The 21,861-nt window shown below is 38.5% G+C and overlaps 1 protein-coding gene across 1 annotated transcript; it reads right to left on the bottom strand.

Moving 5' to 3' along the window:
• Positions 1-3,634: 3,634 nt before the first annotated feature.
• yipf5 (Yip1 domain family, member 5) lies at positions 3,635-13,866 on the bottom strand. The gene is made up of 6 exons (XM_028596410.1): positions 13,757-13,866; positions 12,979-13,096; positions 11,874-12,049; positions 10,219-10,364; positions 9,475-9,656; positions 3,635-4,867 (listed from the first exon to the last, which is right to left on the bottom strand). Exons 2-6 carry the CDS (start codon positions 13,086-13,088, stop codon positions 4,705-4,707), a joined length of 777 nt encoding a protein of 258 aa, XP_028452211.1. The 5' UTR covers positions 13,089-13,096; positions 13,757-13,866; the 3' UTR covers positions 3,635-4,704.
• Positions 13,867-21,861: the final 7,995 nt, after the last annotated feature.

The raw sequence follows: 21,861 nt of genomic DNA, 5'->3' as shown, positions 1-21,861 counted from the left end.
AAAAAGGGTTTAAACCATGGTCTTGGCACACGATCAATTACTGTAAGGCATTTTCTGCTCACTCTGTACTACAGAATTGTTTCGGAGTACAACCTGTATACGTATTTACATGGACCGTCAAACCAGTTTGCTGGTGGTATACGTTAGGCTATTATTTGAGAAGCAATCACATGTACACAATAGAACATAACTGTACACTGTGTAAATGAAAATGTTTTTTTTCTTTCTTTTTGTTGTCACATGGCCAGCCGATCCTAAACAGTAATGCAACATGTTAAGATACAACTTGTTTTATCCAAAATGGGGGCTTTTGTCATGCTAAACATCTTCAGCTGATAAGTCTTCAACTTTTGAGTGTGATATGATTTTTACAGCTTAAAACTATTTTACACAAAGGAGAGAGTCACACTCTCAATGGCCTTTGGTTGCTCTTAGAGGTTTGTAGCATCTTAATATGATATTGTATTGTTTTTTTGATTGCTTGATTTTAGTGCTTGTGTTGTACACTTCAATTTGTACAGCACTTTGGTCAACTTTGGTTGTTTTTTATGTGTGCTATATAAATAAACTTGACTTGACTAGACACTAACTTCTTTATATCGAAACATAACCACAGGAATGCACAAAGTAAATGTATCTATAGTTAGGACAAGTAGATGGTGAAAAGGATTAAAAAATGACTTGTTTAAAGGAAACTATGGAATTCTGGAATGTATTCCTTCTCTAGGACTAAAAGGGAAAATGTGAGAATCTGAGATACCCCTGAGTGAATCCAGATGCAAGATATTGAAACCTGACAGGAAACTGGCTGAAACCAGATACTGTACATACATGAAGGGTGTGTGAATGTCAACATCCTGCTCACTTCGCACCCCGTGTCTTCAGCTGTTTCTGAGATCGCCAGAGCTGAGACGACGCTGAACTGCAGCATCATTTAAAGCACGCGACTCAAGACACCCACCAGTGTGTCTGAGTGCATAAAATGAGTTCAAAAAGCAATTCATGAAATATGGAACAAGCAATGCTCTTTTTAGACAGAAACCATATAAATCCCACGTGTGACCCTGAATCCTTTCATAAATAAAATAATATATTTGACACCAAAATACAGGTGGATTTTAGCTCTTTTTTAAATCAACATACCAAACAATTATACAGTACATACAGAAGATGCATATATAAACACTTGGCTATATGGAGTACTGCCTGTGAGAGGAGACTGCTCCGGTTAAGTTTGCTTGAAATGCTAAGTTTCTCCTTGATATTGAGTTTGTTGCAATAGGAAAAGCTCTCAGTTTTCTCATTTTTGAATTATTCATTCCTCCTAAGTGGGTTATCGTCCATTTAAGGAGCCCCTCTGTGTATACGTTTTGTGTATGTTAGTGCAAGGACAATCCAGAAGGGAGAAGAACAAACTAATTGTGTTCTAACCATAAAATTCAATATTTCCTCTTAACCTTCTGTTTAGGTTATGCGAGTTCTTGCATTTTAAAGCTTTACTTAAAATAAATGTGTCAATCAAGGCTTTTTTTTCTGCTGTAGGCTGACCAATCTCCTCCACACACAAGCTCATGAATAGTTGGAGTTGTGGTGGTTTCTATTCCCTTGAGGGTATGTAGTTTCACTGATTTAATGATCTGGAATTTTCAGTCATGTTTTCTTGGCAACACTCAAGCAATCAAAATGGCCGAAATTGCATACAGTGGTGCATAATTACATATAATGTATTTAATTGAGAAGTGTGGATTTTTAAAAGTCAAATATCACTGTGCACAGTTAATATGTGGTATATTACAACAGATGTTCCGATGCCGATACCAGTATCGGAAAAGCCGCCAATAGTGCCTAACTTAGCCACGAAATGAAAAGGAAATCTACTTTAAAGTTGATTTATGTTCTCTTTCCGTTATGACTGACTGTCAAACTGGATAAGAAAAGAAAGTTCTACATTCATTGTTTGTGTTTGTTCATGTTTCACAAAGAGTTTAAGCTAAGCCAGGCAATCATACCCCATCCATATTAGGATAGTAGTATAAAGCGGTTATGACATAATAAAATATGACACACTGGTATCGGACCAGTACTCTGTATTGCCCGATACGCAAGTTCAGGTATCGCAACCAGTATCGGGAAGCAAAAAATGGGATCTCTAATTACAACTACATATTAAAACCGGAAGATACAGAGGTGTGATTGAAGATGAAACAATTTTTGCATATTGTGAGCTAAATCAGGTGAACAGCATTCAATTTCATTTATATTGTCCTTTATATCATGATATTGTAAAAAAAATGAGATATGATGGCTAAGTTCCTTAGACTGGTCAATACCTACTGCCTAGTTGACAAAAAATTGAATTCTGCTAGCCATGAACTGCTCAGCTGAAAGTTTAGAAATGAGCCAATCACGATAATCAACCTATCCTGAACATGTGAAAGGTAGAAAGTCTTGAGTATTTGAAACTGATAACTTAAAAAGTAGAAATGTTCTTAGGGGTGAAGCAGGAGAGGGGATGTGTGGATAACACTGCCCTCCCCTGACCAAATTCTAGTGCTGGAGGTGTAAACATTAGGGGTGGGGGAAAAAAATCATTACAGCATTGTATCGCAATAGTTTCCGTAGCAATACTGTATTGATACACAGACTCCAATTATCAATCATATTATTATATATGTGTTGGTCAATCCCATTTTGCAGCAATACAATTGAAGTGAGATGAACAGAGAAATGTATCTTTTTAGATAAAACAGATGTTGACAAAGTTTAATTTAGGGACATAAGTTGATATTTGGAAAAATGTGAAGTTTGAAAAAAGGTAATAAATTGCAATATAAATCGCAGAATATTGCGTATTCGTATTGTGTATCGTATTATGAGGCGTCGGGGTGACCTCTAGCTCACCCAGTAAGAGCGTTCGCTCCATGTTGGCAGAGTCCTGCAGTGGCGCGGGTTTGAATCCGACGTGCTGGCTTTTGCTGTGTGTCGTCCCCCATCTCTCTCCCCCTATACACTTTCAAAATAAAAGAAAAAGCCCCAAAAAAAGTATTGTGAGGCCTCTGGTGATTCCCACCCCTAATAAACCTGTACTTACAAACCTCATTTTAAACTTCCCATACCGAAGTATGACAAATGACAATGGTGTAATTTCAAAGTGTGCAGATTATTTCCTTTGATCTATTATTATTTATTACATTTATATAGCGCTTTATCATAGACACTCAAATCGCATTTGGGGGGAGGGGGGGTTGTGACAGCTCTCTAACACCACTAATGTGTAGCACCCAACTGGGTGATGCACGGCAGCCATACAACGCCTTACGACGCTAGACGCCAGAACGCTCACCACACATCAGCTAGTTAGGGAGGGGAACATATTTTTTTTTAGTGGTGGGGGAAACCGGAGAACCTACCAACCAGCTGTGAAATTTTCCCAGCTTGTTGAAAACTGTCATTATGCATCATACACCCACTTCTTCCAGTGCACAGCTACATTTCTTCTGCCACACAGCAAACAGCTATAGGTGCACAGGCCAATTAAAAAAAAAACTGTTTCAGTCTCTTTAAAGGAGGTTATACCACTTCTTATATTCATCTGCTTGGCCATAAAATGTACCTTTTAATATCACAAGTCAGATAACTTTCAAGGACAACTTTAATGTACATGAGAAGACATGAACAACAGATCATACATCAAAGCATACAGAGTGAGTCAAATCTAAAAAAGATTTAAGACATAGGAAGGATGCAAATTAAAGAAACAACTTATAGAGAAATGTCTGTACCTAGAAATATACAGTATCTCTCAGACTTTTTTCATCATTTATCAATATCTAAACAAATTGGTTTGTGCAAACTATGTTTTCTCCTTGAAAGGCATCAAAACTCAAATGAATCTCAAGAGAATATAATAAAACAGCAATACATTAGAATATATAGCAGAGCAACTGTTTTACATTAAAGATCAGATCACTGTTGTGATGAGCAAATGATGATGATTCATGACTCCTCAGTTTGAAAAAAAATAAGATGCAGAGAAGGGTTCTCCCCCCCACCCCACCTTTTCTGGGTGGAGAAGTAGAATGAGTTACTGTAGTCTTGTGCAGCAGGAGAGTGTTTCCCCTAGTCTTGCAGCTGTAGAATCTATAGGCGTTTGTCAGAAAAGGCTCACAACAGCTTTTGCAAAATTCATGATGAGGTTTGCACTGGCTCCAAATTAGGCTGAAGGGTTTGCGGAGGGTTGGTTATCAGTCCTTTTTGGAAATTGAGAACCTTTTCCTGTCTATGTCCTAATTAAATTGTCTCCTCAGGCTTCCATTGTGTGAAATGATTGCTTCCCCTTCATGTCCTTAAAATCATAAGACTGTACTAGGCCATTCAAGGCTCAACATGGTCCACAGGAGAGTTATTTTTCACCTGGTTTATTCGACAGTCCTCTCCTTTAAGATGTATGAGGGGATCAAAGTGGAGAGAAGACATGAGTGAGACACTCCAGTCTGTGAATGGTCAAGTCGGAATGTAGTGAGAGGTGGAGGCTTATAAAAGAAAAGAAAAATACCTTGGTGCCGTTTTAGACCGGAGCTCTCTTTTGTCTGCAATAACAGTGTAATTGGCCAATAATTACAGTAATTACACTGATGCTAATTAGACTGAAATTACAGAAACAGGGGAGAGGCTATTTGAAAGTGTTACTCCATGGTTTTTTTTTTAGAAGACAGAAATGAGTGCAAAGACCCCATATAGGAGAGCGCACGGGTAAGCAACCAACAGCTGCTGCCCATCCATGGCCAATGCAGAGATGAAGATCTTTGAGGCTGACAGACTGCACCAGCCAATGATTGCTGCCGTTAGTATAATTCCCACCAAGCCCCTGAAGAGGACAAGAAGAAAGAGGAAGTTACCTTTCATTGTTTTAACCGTTAGCTGTTAAAAAGTAAACCTAAATGTATATGGTATATATTAAATGTACAGCTATTTGTGAAACTGCTATAAAAAAAAAAAAAGTTACTTCCAACCCATTCATATCATACTTGAGCAGTTTATTAAGCAACCAATGATAATTTCAAAGTTGTACAATACCAATACAACAAAACCCTAAACGGGAAATTTAAAACTACTCGACAGTGTCTAGTAGGGCTGTAACGGTTCATGTATTTGTGCCAAACTGTCATGGTACTCAGGAGTGTGTGTGTGGGGGGGGGGTTCACGGTTCAGTGCACACAGCCAAGTTCAGCAACATGTGCTGAGGTTAGCACAACAAGCTGATTTGCATTCGAGTCAGTTACGCAAATGAAACGCTGTAGCTGGAAGACCCTCCTGCAGGTTCCTGGTCAGCTACAACAGCAACAGCAATTGTGTATAAGACAAGGACAATGCATAGCCTTGCTCCACCGTTTTAGCATATGTGGAAACACAACAAACATGCTTACGCACTAGGGGTGGAACGGTACACAGAACTCACGGTTTGGTTCATACCTCGGTTCAGACGTCACGGTTCAGTACAAGTTCGGTGCAATGAAGGGAAAAGCAAAACAAAAGCGCAATTTTTTAAATTTTTTATTGTGCATGTCTCAGGCTGTACCACTTAGTGTCATAAAGTCTCTCCCCTGAGCTAGCTGCAACAGCCTCAAGTGTGTAAAGTAAGATGTAAACAATAAGTATCCCATATCATCTCCAGACTCCATCTGTAACTTGTAAACAAAATAAGACAATCAGTTATAAAACTGAAAACACAGCATCTCTGTTCTCTGCAAAGACAAACTAAATTAACTGATTAATGCAACGTTATCATGACGTCTCCCGGCCATTTTTCACCGCAGAAAGCTGCTCCCTGCCTGGCTAAAGCTAATATCGTTAGCCTGAAGAAACAAGGCGTCTGTCCCCAGTAACGTTACGGTTTGGAGCCACGACGCTGGAAACTTAACACTAATCTACAACAGTAGTAATTATTGCTGGGGATTTTAATATTCATGTGGATGATGATACTTGCAAAAAATGCTGTTGAATTCGTAAATATCACAGAATCTTTTAATTTTACTCAGCATGTCTTCGGTCCTACGCACAGCAAGGGACATACGCTAGATCTTGTTTTTTCTCATGGTTTGAACATTAATAATGTTAGCATCGATGATGTATATGTTAGTGATCACAAATACATCTCATTTGATCTTGTTTGTTATGAGGATCCTGTGCCTGTTAAACGGGCATCCAGCTCAGGTTTTATTAACCAGCTCACTGTTGAGAAATTTTCAGCTGCATTTGATTTAAGCTCGGTTTTTAGTTCGAATGATGTCGATGCTTGTGCACAGTCGTTTCTGGATCATTGCACCCTGCTGCTGAATAAAGTGGCATCTCTTAAAATTAGAGAATTACCCTCTGTTAATACAACCCCGTGGATGAATGACGCCATTCGTAGCTTGAGGCGTATCTGTCGGAGAACTGAGCGTTTATGGAAAGTAACTCAGCTCTAAGTCCATCGCCTGTATCTTAAAGATCTCTTAATTGACCTAAATAAAACGATCAAGGAGGCTAGAGCCTCTTATTTTACTAAGCTGATTTCTTCCTGTAAAAACAATCCTAAAGCTCTGTTTGAGACTATTAACAATATTGTTTCCCCCGCCAAGTGTACTGTCCCTGTGTTTTCAAATGTGGACTGCAACCATTTTTTGTCTCATTTTGTGGACAAGGTTAGTGCTATCAGGGCAGGCATAATTCCATCAGTAAGCCCCCATATTGTTACTCATCAGAGACTTTCAGTACTGGACTCCTTTTGCCCCTTGTCCCTGAATGATATTATTAAGCTAGTGGGCTCGATGAAACCTTCCCAAAGTCCAGTTGATATTTTACCATCTTTACTTTTAAAATCCATACATCTGCTTGGACCATGTTTGGTTTCAATTTTAAATTTATCTCTTCAGCTGGGCCAGGTCCCTAGCTGTTTTAAGCATGCTGTTGTCGAGCCTATATTGAAAAAGAATAATCTTGATGCAGCTTTGTTTATAAACTACAGGCCTATTTCTAAATTGCCTTTTATTTCAAAAATTTTAGAAAAGGTTGTTGCGAGCCAGCTAAATAAAGTTCTGGATTCCAATGATATATTTGACAAATTTCAGTCTGGCTTTCAAAAAAACAATTCAACTGAGACTACTCTCCTAAAAAGTCTCTAATGATATTCTGATGGCTGCTGATGGGGGTAAATGTTCTGTTATAGTCCTTCTGGATCTGAGTGCAGCGTTCGATACTGTGGATCACTGCACTCTGATTGACAGACTGAAAACAACGGTGGGCATTACTGGATCAGCCCTGGACTGGTTTTCTTCCTATCTTTCAGACAGGAGTTTTTCTGTAGCTATGGGAACTGACTCTGTCAGACTCTGCTCCTTTGTCTTGTGGTGTGCCCCAAGGTTCTGTGCTTGGCCCTTTGCTATTCAGTCTTTATATGCTTCCTCTTGGTAAGATTATTGGTAGTTTTGAAGGTATATTTTACCATTGTTATGCTGATGATATCCAATTATATTTATCTTTCGGCCCTGATAAGCTAGACAAACTGTCATTATTGCATAATTGTTTAGCCTCCATTAACGAATGGATGGTTGACAATTTCCTGCAATTAAACTCTGACAAAACTGAGGTGATGATCTTTGCCCCAGACAATATTACCCCTAGGATTAAGCAGGCTATTGGGACTCTCAGTATCTGACTGCAATGGTGTGCGTAATCTGGGTGTCATTTTTGACAAATCTATGTGTTTTAACAGTCATGTGAAGTCTGTGGTTCGTTCCTGTTTTTTCCATCTCAGGAACATTGCTAAAATTAGATCTGTGGTTTTCAAAGAGAGAACGAGATGCTTGTTCATGCTTTTGTTTCTTCTCGTTTGGATTATTGCAATGTACTGTACACCTGCTTAAACAAATCATCCTTGGACAAACTGCAAGTCGTACAGAATGCAGCAGCAAGACTTTTATCTAAGACCGGCAGGAGGTCGCACATTACTCCTGTGCTTAAGGCTCTTCACTGGCTACCGATTGGTTTTAGAGTGCATTTTAAAATTTTCCCTCGTACATCCAGGATCTACTGCACGCACACACTCCTGGTCACTCTCTGAGGTCTTCAAGTCAGGAACTTTTAATTGTTGCTAGAACACGTTTTAAAACAAGAGGTGATCGTGCCTTTTCGGTGGTGGGCCCAGGTCTCTGGAACTCTCTCCCTTTAGCCTTGAGAGCTTTGGATTCTGTGGAAACCTTTAAAAAACATCTGAAGACTCATCTTTTTAGACAAGCATTTTATTAGCCATATAGCTTTGTATGTAGTTATTGCTCTGTTTTTATTTTACTGTAAAGCACTTTGTGACCCATTTTGTCTGTGAAAGGTGCTATATAAATAAAGTTTACTTACCTACAGCAGTCTTATCCACCACTCTCTCGCCTGTACTACTGGAACTGACTGGGAAACCAAAGTTCTCCCAAACTTGCGATCTTAAAGAGGCTGGCGGGTCCTAACTCTTGTGGGTCGCCACTACTTGCGCTATCTCTGACTCAAACTGCATACAGGCAAAGCTCGGCTACATAAGCGGCACCAATCAGAGCTAAGGCGGGGCTACTGATTAGGCGTCCCTAAAGAACCCGCGTATCTAACAGTAGTTCCGCATTACATTAATTAATTTGCGCGCAAGTTTTATTTATTTTTATACCGTGTATTCTCCGTGTAAATTCATGCACCGAACCGTGACGCCCGTACCGTTTCGGTTCAATACGAATACATGTCCTGTTCCACCCCTATTACGCACAGTTGACAGCATTACCCAGATGTGCTGGGGATGGACGAGGAAAAAGCAACCAGTATTTTTTTATTTCAGGCATTACAGATGCTTTTCAGTTTTATAGCCTATTGAGACCTGTTGCCTTTTGGGATAGTGTTTGCTCTGTGTTTATACAGCACAGAGGTGATTGAAGTGTTCCTTTATAATGAAAATAGTTTACCAAAGTTGCCAGTGGACAAAATGTGTCAGTCTCCAGCAAGAGGATTTTGTCTGTCTTTGACACTTGCACTACTGTCTGTTCAAAGTAAATGAAAACAAACGTATCCTTTTGCATTTGTTTTTTTCCCTGCTGTACTGAGCTCACACCGAACCATGATTCCTAAACCTAAGTATAAACCGAACCGTGGCTTCTGTGTAGAGATTCACCCCTGGTGTCTAGTACTAGACAGTGTATGGCACAGAGGTAAATAAATAAATGTGTACTTATGAAATAAAAGCCCCCTGAAATAAATAAATGTGTACTTCTGAAATAAGTCCTCTGAAATAAATAGTAAAACCTATTTATTTATTTCAGGATGTATTTCATAGGCATATTTATTTGTTCATGTATTTATTCATTTATTTAATACTGGAAAAAACGGCATTCCATAGAAAAGCATTGGCTTGATTTACAGGTTATATTAACATTAATTAGCTTTACGGTTTTCCTGCGTACTCACTGTAAAGAGAGGAGAACTCCAAAGCTGGAGAGGAGGATCATGGGCAGGAGGCAGTATCCCAGGACACTGGCCACACAGCCGAAGGAGACGCCCGTCATGCTCATTAGGTTGAGTAGGCAGTACATCCCAAGGCAGCCAATTGCACTGATACCGTACACATAGCCAAACTGGATCTTACCGGACTGTTAACAGAAAAAAAAAGAAGAAATATACATCTTAGGGGTGTTGAAATTAATTATTGCATCACGATGCGGATGTGGATGTTTCTGCATTGATGCAGTGAAGGACAATAATTGATTATTGCCTAATGAGGTTACTTGGGGATTTTCTATTTGCTGCTTTTTTGTTTTTGCCTTTTGTCTGCTGTGTTCAGACTCCGCTAAATTCAGGAAGTGCCTTTTTTAGGGCAGATGCTGTACAAATGGGAGTTCTTATATATCTGACTGCTTGAATTTGTTGATGAAAACCACGTGAAGAATATACATTAAATTTGAGGAGATGGCGCATCTTGATGGATCGTGATGCATCGGGATATTGAATCGTTGACAGGATAATCGTAATCAAATTGAATCGTGAGACCAAGTGAAGATTCACACCCCTAATTCATCAATAGAATCAGATATAGATATGCACACACCTACTATACATGATGACAGCTGTACAGGTTGGTGTACAGGTTGGTGTACAGATGTGTGTGTGTGTGTGTTGCAGGATATCAGTGCCAACGTCAACCAAATAATTTACCAGGAGAAGTGTCGCTCCGAACGCCAAACAGAAGACCATGGGGCCAGCCAGGTCTGTCTCATTCATGATGCTGCCGTCTGCTGCCTTCATTGGATGGAGCACCGTCAGAGTCTTCTGCCAGATGTGGTCAAAATTGATTCCTAATTCTAAGTCAGAGAAAACACAGATCAGAAACACTGGATACTGGAAGTACGATCAAACACAGTTAGTAGGGAAACAAATGACAACTCAGTTTGCAAGAGTTGTACAAGAACTTTAAAAAAGGATAATGACAGAATAAAGATGGAAGAGATGCAATGGCATACAGTATGCACAACTGGTTTGCTATATAAACACACGTCTCTCTCTTCCACGAAGGCTCAGACCTTTTAGTCAGTGCTTTGCATGAAGATGTAGACAGAGAAGACTCTAATGTGATAAAAGTGTGACTTCTTCTCAGAATAGCGATGAGGTGTGTCTTTAATTTTCTAGGTCACGCTCATTTAAGTCTAAAGAGAGTGAATTAGTTTGAGCGATCAACATTTTCATGGTCTCGGTGCACGTAGCACAGCTCAGCTGTCAATCTGACATTGACTATGTTTACATGCGCATAATATCCCGGTTTTTGCCCTTAATCTGAAAAAGACTGTTTACATGGCTAATGAAAGTGAATAGTCCACTTCCGTACATAACCCATTGCTATTATTAACCTATGTGGGTTAATTGTATAGCCCACTAACCATAGTAAATCAAAACTGGAATGTTTCCAAAATTCCCCAGATAAACTTTCCATGGAACGCAATAGAAATATCCAATTTATTCCCATTAATTCCAATTAATTCCCATGAAAGTTTCCAAATTGGAATGTTTCCAAAGTTCCCCAGCTAAACTTTCCATGAAAAGTTTCTGAAAATGTACCCGAAAATGTCCACCCTTTTGCAACCCTAGGTGCCACACATGTATTTACATGGATACAATAAGAGCAATGGAGACTGACCTCTATGTCAAAGTGGTCTCAGCTGTATCAAACTGATTTAGTTTCTAGTTAAATAAAAAATAAAAATCTGACATCAATTTCTGTGTGAGACATTTCAGTGTGAGAAGCAGTAAGTGCAACCATCATACATGGAACCCTGGATGGCTTGTTTCAAATATTAAGTCCACAACACAATGTAACTAACATGGGATGCTTAGTGTCAGAACTGCAGCATGTATGCCAATGAATGTCAGGTCTGCCAAACTATTTACTATTACTATATTTTAGGAATTCAACTAGCGCTCTTGACTGTAAAAGTAACTTCAAATTATTCCCAAGCTGGTAAACAGTGCAAATAGTTATTATTTTCACCAATTGTTTACTTTGCCACTTTACTCCAAATTACCAGTCCAACAAATGCATTCAATTTGCAGTTTTGAAAAGCTGTGATGAGCTTGACTTAAAGGTTTTATCAATTATAGCAATAGCAATCAACTGACAGAATAACAATTCATTAAAACAAATACTTTTAGCACAGTTAACAATAAACATAGTGAAACGTGCTATTTGCATTGTTGCCTGTGCTAAACTGAACTAGTTCCCTTGCAAAATATCTGCATTCCAGAGTGAGAAATATTATAAGAGAAGTGATATGAGAGCCAAAGAAGGATATAGAAGTCACAGGTTGGGGTTCACCTACCTTCTAGCAGCGGTGGCTCATCGTCGAAGCCGCTACTATACATGGATTGTGATGAGGATGGGGTGTAGGTGTGTGTGGGCTGGAAGATTTGTCCCGTGTATGGCTGCTGGGGCTGCATCATTCCTGGAGGAGTGTAACCCATGGGCTGGGAGTAGTCATACTGACCACCGTATGGCCTGGGAAATACATAATTATAATGTTCAACAGTACAGTACTCTCTGACTGAAAGGACATTAAATGACCAAGGGTGTTGTTTAGGGCTGGCGATATGACAATATATAACGGCAAAACGATATAAAAATGGCTACCGTATAAATATTTTTCTATATCTCTTATTTTGCAAAACCAGCAGCTGAACTATGTTTTGGCAATATTTACCTCTTTTGTCAGGAAAATGGAAAATGTTTCCATATTGGCAGTGCTGTTTCTTTTGAGCCATCTCCGAACCCCAAAAAACACATGAACCTTCTAGTAAACAAACACAACATGCGCCGCTCCCTCCTCCCACCGCTACTGAAATGTGATGACCTTCATAGCGCCGCTTGGCTCTGCACTAAATTGCTGACACTACAGGTGAAACCAGAAATCGACCCAAGTCTAGTTGTGATCCTTGCATGTTATTACCATTTTGCACTAAAGCTCTTTAAAAATAAAATTAGAAAATACTCAGTACTTGTCATTTGTTTGTCAAGTAGCCTATTCAATTCTCACAGAAGTTTACAAAATAAGCTTTACCATGTGGTTATTTCATATAGACTTTCTGTATTAAATTACCAGAAAACACGCCATATCAAGATATATAACGTTATCGAGATATGAAATGACTTAAATCAGGATAGAAGATTTTGGCTATATTGCCCAGCCCTAGTGTTGTTTCAATTGGGCAGTATTACCATTTTTTAAAAGCAGTAAAACACTGCAAACTTGCCCTTCACCTTAAATACAAACACACTTAACAGATGTCAAATAAAGTATTCAGCAAGGCAACAAAATGCTAGATAGGTAAGCCTTCAGCAGCTGAAATGGCATAAAAGAATAATAATGTTTCTCTTGGAGGTGTTAACAGCTGAAGGAGCATCAGGCAGGGGGGGCTTTCTTTACTTACTTGTCGTAGGGGGTTTCAGCGTTGGGGTAACCATGGCCTGCCTGGCTTTGGTCATCTACACTGTAGCTGGACTGGTAAAAGTCTGTGTTGAAAGTGTCAAACCCTGCCATCTCTCACGCTGTTAGAAACACAGGGGAAGAGACAGGAACACGACTAATCAGCTAGGTCGAATTATTTAAGCCTATAAGGTGGTACAGAGGGTGTCAATTTAAAATTTTGAAATTCAAAGTACTGTTATTGCACAACGATGCTCTGAAATAGATCGGTAATATTCACTGCACTGTCTATATACTGTTAGTTATTTAACGTGAGTTAGTATAGCGGTAACGTTACCTCCGTATGAATTTAATTGTGAGCTAAAGTAGCTAGCGATAGCTAACGTAAGTTAACGTGGCTAGTCAGCTTTAACGTTAAAGTTACACACAACACCAAGATAACGTTTTATGTTGTTAGTGTTATGAATCTCTTATTAATATTATTAATTGTACAAGCTATCAAATGTCTACACAAACACAATCACCTGTAAAGGATAAGTTAACAAATATTGTCAAAATACAATAGCTACTAGCTAGCTAATCGTTGGGTGGCTAACGTAACATTACCGTTAACTTTGCAGCTAACGTTAGTTGGTTAGCTAATGCTAACGTTAGCTATAACAGTTGTGGAGACCTGGCATGCATACTTCGCGCATGTCAGCGGTGGTTTTAATATTGTATTTAACTTTTCTTACATAATCGTTATTCTTAAGCTATGAAGCATCGCAAATGCTAACACATACCTGTGATGTTTGACAAATCTATGCAGAACCCTGCCAACTTGGTTGTGGTTGCTACGTGTCAGGAGAAATGTAAATCTTCCGGGATGAAACGTAGCCGACGGGAAGCTGTTAGCGACAATTTTCTGAAATTTGCCCTCAGCAGAAAGAATGTGGCGCAGTCTAAAGGCGAGTGGTGGTATTACATGATATTTAACCAAATGCATGATCTTACAAGCTTGGCTATTGAATGTATGAAAATAGTAAATACTATAATTTGTATGTGTCGTAGTACAGTTTTCTGGTTGAAATAGTGCAGTGCTGAACGTTATAGACCCGTGCTGAAAAAGTCCTTATGCAGGTCTTTTTGCCTGATTTGGAAATTATGTTTGTTATGTTGGAAGCAGAAGTATTTTAATTCTAAAGGTAAAACCTCTTCAATTTCAAGTTATTTCTAGTTTTATGGATGACCCTGATGAAAAACAAACATCTGTAGCCTATACATTATACAAGGTCATGGACGCTGTGCAAATATCAATAGGCTATTAAGTAGTATTGATGCGGACACTATGGTTTAAAGTAGGAAAGGCTAAAAGGTCACTTGTTACTGTGTGCAGAAACCTAATAAGTCCTTTTTTTACAAATATTCAGTTCTTTTTTATGATTAATAAACACATTCAAGACTTAAAAACATTCACAAAGAGATATGGTTAGACATTTCAAACTACTGCCGGTTTTGCCCACCACTGGGTTCTGACCCATAGTTTGAGAAAACCATGGTCTAATGGTAACAAATAGCGACAGAGGTTGGAAGATGATTTAATAGGACAAGCGCTGGGCTTCTGGCAAGAACAAAGATAGTCCCTTTGATCAGGATGCAGAGGAGCAGATCAATCACTCTGCCAGTGCAGGGGAACTGCACCGCTAACAATTTCTGCATGTGGATCCATCCTCTTTGATGATGACAGATATAAAATAATATGCTGATGACCTCTGATGAGAGGAAATAGGGACGGGCAGGAATGAGAGGCAGACAGCTTCACAAATGTGGGTTTGACCTATAATGAATGGAAGAGTAAAAATTAGAAACAGAAAGAAAAAAATAATTATTGTTTATCCCCTCTAATACTCTATAACATTTAGATTTTTAAAGAAATAGCCAACAGGAACAAGAAAATGTATATCAATTTAGATGACAGAGACATCTGATGAATACAAAATGATCAAATTGAATTTTTGTGATACTGGAAAAGAAAATTCATACCTATGTAATTCTGTCACATCTGTAAAAACTATCCCAATGTCCTACCCAGGGCTTATTAAAACTAAATTATGTCTGCCTCAGTGCTGAAACAAAAACACCTCTGGCATCCATAACAATAAAATGTTTGACTTTTAGCCATAGATTAACTTGTGCAGTGTGAAAAGGAACTAAATTATACAGAGTTGGCTCTGCTCATTGCCTGGAGTTATACAATTCTTTACAGAATGAGAAATGGGAAAAATAATACAGTGGAAAAAGGCATGGAGGAAAAAGTCATTATTCAGAAGAGACATACAGTATTGAGCCTCTTCCATCTTTGACAGAGAAACTCTTATTGAGTTATGGGTCTCAGGGCCACAATACATAGAGAACCCTTTTGGTCAGTGCTGCACGAAGCACGTTGCCTCAACAAGGCTGCATGATTTCCAAGGACATTTTCTTGCCTGGAAACTTTGTGACTAATTGTCAAATTCTGTTTCCTGTTGAAGGCAACTCTGGTAACTAGATTCCGGCTTTTATGTTGAATCACTTGTTATTGCAGGTGTCTATTTATGCTGAAGGAAGAGCAAAGGCATCTCATGACACGTGAAAAGTTGGGGTGGGTGAGAAAACAAAACAAACCCAATAAACAAAAAATGTCATTAACAAACCTGTCAGCTTTGCAGGTCTAACATGGATCAATTCTCTGCCTCATGATGAACAAAATCAATTTGATGCACAAAACATGAATTCCTACAGCAAACACCCATGACTAATCAAGGTAAAATGAGTCTCCTTCCCTCCATTGCCCCTCATCTTCTTTTAGACTTCTAATCATTTCTAAACTTGAAGAACATGTCTTTCTTCTTAATCCACTTAATGAAAGAAAATTGAAAAGTGCCAGAGAGGGTAATTGAATTTAGGGCAGTGTATTGCTATATGCTGTCATAATTGGCTTCTTTTATACAGTCTCGACTGTAATCCTGCTGTCACTGCCTGGGTGGATGAGTGGATTAAAACTACTGAATTTCCTCTACTGCAGCAACCCCTCTTCTCCAACCACCTACTGTATCCTCAATTAAGATTGCACACAACATATTGAACATCTGAATGAACACAAAACAAAAACACAGCGTAATGTTTTCAGCAGAAATGGGTGCACACATTTCCTCAAAACATTTACAAGATTAAATAAATTCCATTAATTCATCTAATTCAATTTCCTGCCTCCCCATTGACATGACTGCGGCACAGATCTTAAATTAGTTGGCATCTGGTCCTTGTAGGATCCTTTCTCTGAAGCAGCTTTCTTCACTCTGTGAGTGGGCTACATGAGAACTAAAATAACAATCAGCAGCTGAAGAGTTTGTAAAGTTTGTTTGTTCCAAAATGAGATTTCCACCCACTTGAGATTTTACAGTTTCTGACAAAATGATAAGATGATATCTTATTCTGGAATCTAGTCATGATACTGGAAATACCAAAGCCTTTAAACATGCAGTACCAGTCAAAGGTTTGGACACGCTTTCTCATTCACTTGAATGGGAAAGCGTGTCCAAACCTTTGATGGGTGCAATTGCTCTAATGTACAACTATTTTGGAGAAAAATAACAATTGCTTATCAAAATGAATATGACTGTTGTTGTTTTTCAGGAATCACATTATTATAAGAAATTTGTGCTGAACAAAGGCAAATGTGTTTCACAGAAATGTTCATGCTTTGCTTCTTATTCTATATTTTATCTAAATGAACACACACACACACAATTAAATAAGTGTCAAGTGTTCTGAAATGGCAGGTAAGCCCTGATACAGTACTGATGCTTTATGACGGAGTGTACTGAAGTTTTGTCCTCCTTTTCTTATCTGCCTCTAGTTGGCATCAGGGACAGTACCAGTCAAACCACCAGTGTTCTACATGTCAAAACAGATTCAGAGGCTTCTAAAATAAGTCTCATATTATAAACAACAGCATGGCCTTGGCTCTCCTTCTTCTTCCATCCCACCCTAACAGCCACTCTGCCAAGTTTCAACTCCCAGTTCCCTTAACTTTTATTATACAGTTTGGCCATACTGATTATATTCCCTGCAAGATACTGTGTTATGCTGGACATACATTTGTTTTGGTCCAGTGGGTCAACGCTGCAGTATTTTGGTACTACAGATCAAATGAAAGAAAGTCAATATTTCTTCCACTTGAAAGCATCTTGGGGGTTGTTGTTCATAACACTTCCAGAGTGAAGAAACAACATTTTACAATTAAAATCCCATGTCAATAAAGTTCTTAAATTGTTAATGCAAGGATCAATGGGATTGATGTTAGCATCAAAGTTGATGACCAGATCAATTTGTTTGGAAAGAGAACTGCTAATAAGAAAGATTTAGTGTCAATATGAACTATCTTCAACAAGGTCACAAGGTTGAAAATGTCTTATAATGATGGAAACGACTCTGAAATTCACAAGTGCATCTACAGAACTGCTATTGCTTCTAATAATAATAATAATAATAATAGGAATATTAATATCACATTTCCATGCACACTCAGTTATATACTGTAGATGAATATTCAATCAGTCTGAACAGGCTGACAAAAGACCATCCTCGTAAGCTCGTGAAGCTCATCCTATGAAATGTTCCTCTTCAGGTGTATTTTTCCATCTAACTAAAACGTATGACTTGACGGAGAGTGGGTCCAAGCAGATATTTATTTTGGGACTCTAGTGGAATTGCCAACTTACATTATCTGATCATCAGTCTGGCCACTAAGTTCCAGAAAATCCTCCCTCAAATGCTCTCACATTGTGTCAAAAGTTTCCAAAATTATGATAAAGTGTTGCAATTTCTTTTGTGTTTTTTGTAGGCCTACCCACTGCCCCTTCATCTGCTGCCTCTATTTCTACTTCATCCTATATTTCCCAGAAGGCCTTTAGACAGTCCTTTGAGAACAGGTATGATCTGTTTTAATCTCTTAACTGCACATCAGTTGAGAAAAAATGACAGTGTGTCTTGAGGCCCTGTTGCATTGTTAAATTATTAAAGCTGTTATCAATAGAAAAATAAATATATGCCCATTGATGATGAATTTCTCTCTCTGTATGACTGTAGAATGTCACTGCTCTAAGATGAGATGAGATGAGGTAGAACCCCTTGCTCTGATTCTGTGGGACCGACACAAAAACTAAAGTTTACTATTTTGTTGTAGATGGCTGGAAGATCTGTTAATAAACACCAGCTGCACTGGCAATATCCAATATTTCACACCATCAACAATAATTACAACACAAGGAAATTATCCCACAAAATCAAAGAAAATATATCAAAGACATTTTCAAAAATAAATTCATTGAAAATAACTGAATATCACAATATTTGGGGTGGTCTGTCCTTTAACTCTGGATAAAGAAGATAACAAAAACTACAACTATACAGCATCTTGTGACGTGCACAGTAAGTAAGGTGTATTTCAAAGTGCAAATGTAGCTGCAGACATAGCCAAGAATTCCTGTGACTCCCCACTGGACCTGGTCCTGCTTTCCAGATGAAATTACTGATGACAGGAGTGAACACAGACCCACCGCACATTCAATTATATATCCTCTACTCACTGTCGCCTTCACTTTCTCATGCTGACAGAAATTCTTCATTTTCACTGTGTGCAGAGAGCTTCATGCAGTTCTTGATTGCTCCATTCATTGCTTCATTCATCTCACTTTATACAGTATCTCAGTTTCAGAATGCTGTAGAAGATAGAAGGGCAGTCTGGAAAGTTGCGCACATAAATTCTATGAGTATATATGTTAGGTGAGTATACTGTAGGCCTATGTTTCCTGTACTTCAGCAACACCTTTGCCTATTTCTTCCGAAAGTCTTCCGTCCCATGGTGGTCCACCAGAAGGGGAGGGACTTCGCCTCTCTATAGCCAAAGACTCAAGTCTGCAGCTTATTCAAGGCTAAACTATTAATTAAGAGACTTTTTGTGATTATTCTATATGCATATACCATAGGAACGAAATTGTGTAAGAATGTGTCCAGTTATTGTTCATTGACATTTGTTGTGAAAACAGTTGGGAGAGATGATCTGCTGGGGTTAGTATTTAGCATTGGACGAACACTGGTTTATTTGCTGTGTTAACGTTTTCCTGGTCTGTAGCAGGAAAATGCTGCCATCCGAACGAGGACACGCGGTAGACGAGTCTGTAGTTTAGCCTTCTGCTAACCCTAGCTCAATTCAAATTCATGTGTATGAAGCTAACTAGAGCCTTGAATCACATCATGTTATCTCAATGGGCTTTACAAAGACAACAGGACGGTCATTCTCAAAGAACTGCCGCTATATAATGTAAATGGCATGCCATCGAGATGAACCAAATGATTTGTATTTGAAAATGTTACTGTATAAAGCATGTGCTCTTGCTAACTTGATAGGTAGTGCTTGACACAGAGGAGAGAGGGAGAGCTGCAGAAAAAGGGCTCACTCTACTACAAATTCTGATGTTTTTTTTTGTTTTGTTTTTAATTTACCTCCTGCAGCTTTAAATGGGTTTTACAGTTCTAAGGGCTTTTGGAGATTTGGCCCCAACAAGAGATTTTTCACACATTGAAGACCTGTGGAAACATTAATCCCAGGAGCCAAAGAGTAAAGCATGGAAAATACTGGAGGGAGGGAGAGAATGCAGGAAAGAGAGAGAGAGAGAGAGAGAGAGAGAGAGAGAGAGAGAGAGAGAGAGAGAGAGAGAGAGAGACAGAGAGTGAGAGAGAGCGAGAGATGTCACACACAGTAACACTCTACTACACTCACAGAGGCAGAAACACACACCACAGGAGAGCTGACTATGGCAGTAAACTAGCACAGCTATCTGCCCCTCCACAGTGTTCCCATGGCCTTTATGCTGGCAGAGGGAGAGCGGGTGCTTAGCAACATCTTATACGGTTGCCAAATCAACATGGTCAAGATCCCTTTAGGCTTGGAGAACTCCACTGCGCTATGCATTGCCAAGAAGTGGCCACAGAGATGGAGAGAATGGTATGGATATGGGCTAACTCTCTTCTTGGCAAAAAAAATCCCTTCTTAAATTGCTTAATCTGAGTATTTAGCCTTCAGGATTTATTCTTCTTAAAACAGGAAAAGGGCAAACAAAGCTGTGAGGTGATACGCACATCTGTTTTTTTCTCTTGTTTTAGGGTTTTTAGTGTCAGAATTTGATTTTTAAAGAAGATAGCTATCTGCCTCAAGTGTCAATTGAATTCAGACTTGAATAAAAAAAGATTTGAAACCAAATGAAATGTACTACAAGTAGGTTGACTTATTCAACCTAAATTGTAGTATTTGTTTTATTTGTTTTTAAATATACAGTAAACACAGACAGTGCCACTGCCACCCAAAGACATCGATTGTTTAAATCCTCAAATCAAGATTGAATGGGAGATACTGTAAACAATCCAAAAGAACATTAACACAAACTTTGTCCTTCTCTTAGCTGATATGGTAGTATACTGAAAAATGTGCAGAACCTCAAGAATGTCATTACACACAAGCAAACCAAACACAAAAAATGAAATAACAAGGGTTACTTGAATTGCCCATAAATTAAGCATGCACACTCTGTTTTATTTCAATTAGGTTATGTGACATGTTACTGAAGAGTAAACCACAACATGCTGCTTTTGGTAACAGTGTATTGCAGTGAGTAAATACGATCTGACATGGATCTGACTGAATGGTTACTCTGGACATGCTCATCACGGCTCATCTGCGTCTGATGCAATCCAGAAAGAAAGATGAGTCATTACTTACACACACTCTGGCTTAATAGATGTCTTTTTTTTAACAAACAAACAGTGGAGCTGTCAGATCCTCCGGCCCTCCCATCCCATCACTACACCCACAACTTGATCCTGGTCAACTGCTTTCTGAGTCCCACATGGTGCAAACTGAATCAAACGCCAGCTAGTGTACTGTAAGATACACACAAAACCTCCTGGTTTTAACACTGCATATACGTTTGATTATCTCTCAAAGGGATAGGCTCCAGTCCCCTGCAAACCTTGATGGAATAAAAGATTGATATTTGATGAATGGATTATTTATCTGTTGCCTTTTGGGGAGCATGTAGTTAGTTTTTCTCCCAAGAGAAAAGTCTGCTAAAATATGTAATGCTGAAATGCATCATCTTCCTTAAGAACTGAGGGAAAATGTAAAACTGTTCTTTAAATAAGTCTTTGTTTTGCAGTTATGGATGGGAAATCTTTGCTGCATGAGGAATTTCTTGGATCAGCGTTTTTGGACTTTTTCACAATAAAAGCTATAGTATGTGAGACATTCATCATCAAGACATACCACCAGCATAAAGTAAATATGGCCACACTACACCAGCAAATACAAAACTGAGAAGAAAAAAAAGAGAATAACCAAGTAGAAAAACTTTTAGATGCTTACATTCAAATCAAGTAATACGTTTATAAAATAATATAAATATTCATCTTAGTAACACACTGACCCCAATATTTAATTATTCTTTAAGTGAATATTTAGAAATGTAAACAAATATTTGGATGCATAATATATATATATATATATATATATATATATATATATATATATATATATATATATATATACATATATACATATGTCTATGTCTTCAAGACACATGAATGCATTCTTGTCAAAACAACATCTAAAAATCATCTCACATGCAGATCGGTTTAAAACAAAGATGTGAAAAAACAAGATAATTTGCTACTACTGTCCAAGCAAATATGTAAACACTGAAAATCACAGGTTATCAATTCAATCTGAGCCCTCTAGCATCGACCCTGCTGTCAGAGCCACCAAATGTGAACATATAGGCTAAACACAAGAATTAACTCCTAGCTCAGCTGG

Source organism: Perca flavescens, chromosome 13, assembly GCF_004354835.1.
Source record: "Perca flavescens isolate YP-PL-M2 chromosome 13, PFLA_1.0, whole genome shotgun sequence".
NCBI lineage: Eukaryota > Metazoa > Chordata > Actinopteri > Perciformes > Percidae > Perca > Perca flavescens.
Note: the sequence above shows the minus strand (reverse complement) of the source record. Positions and strands in the feature narration are given on the sequence as shown.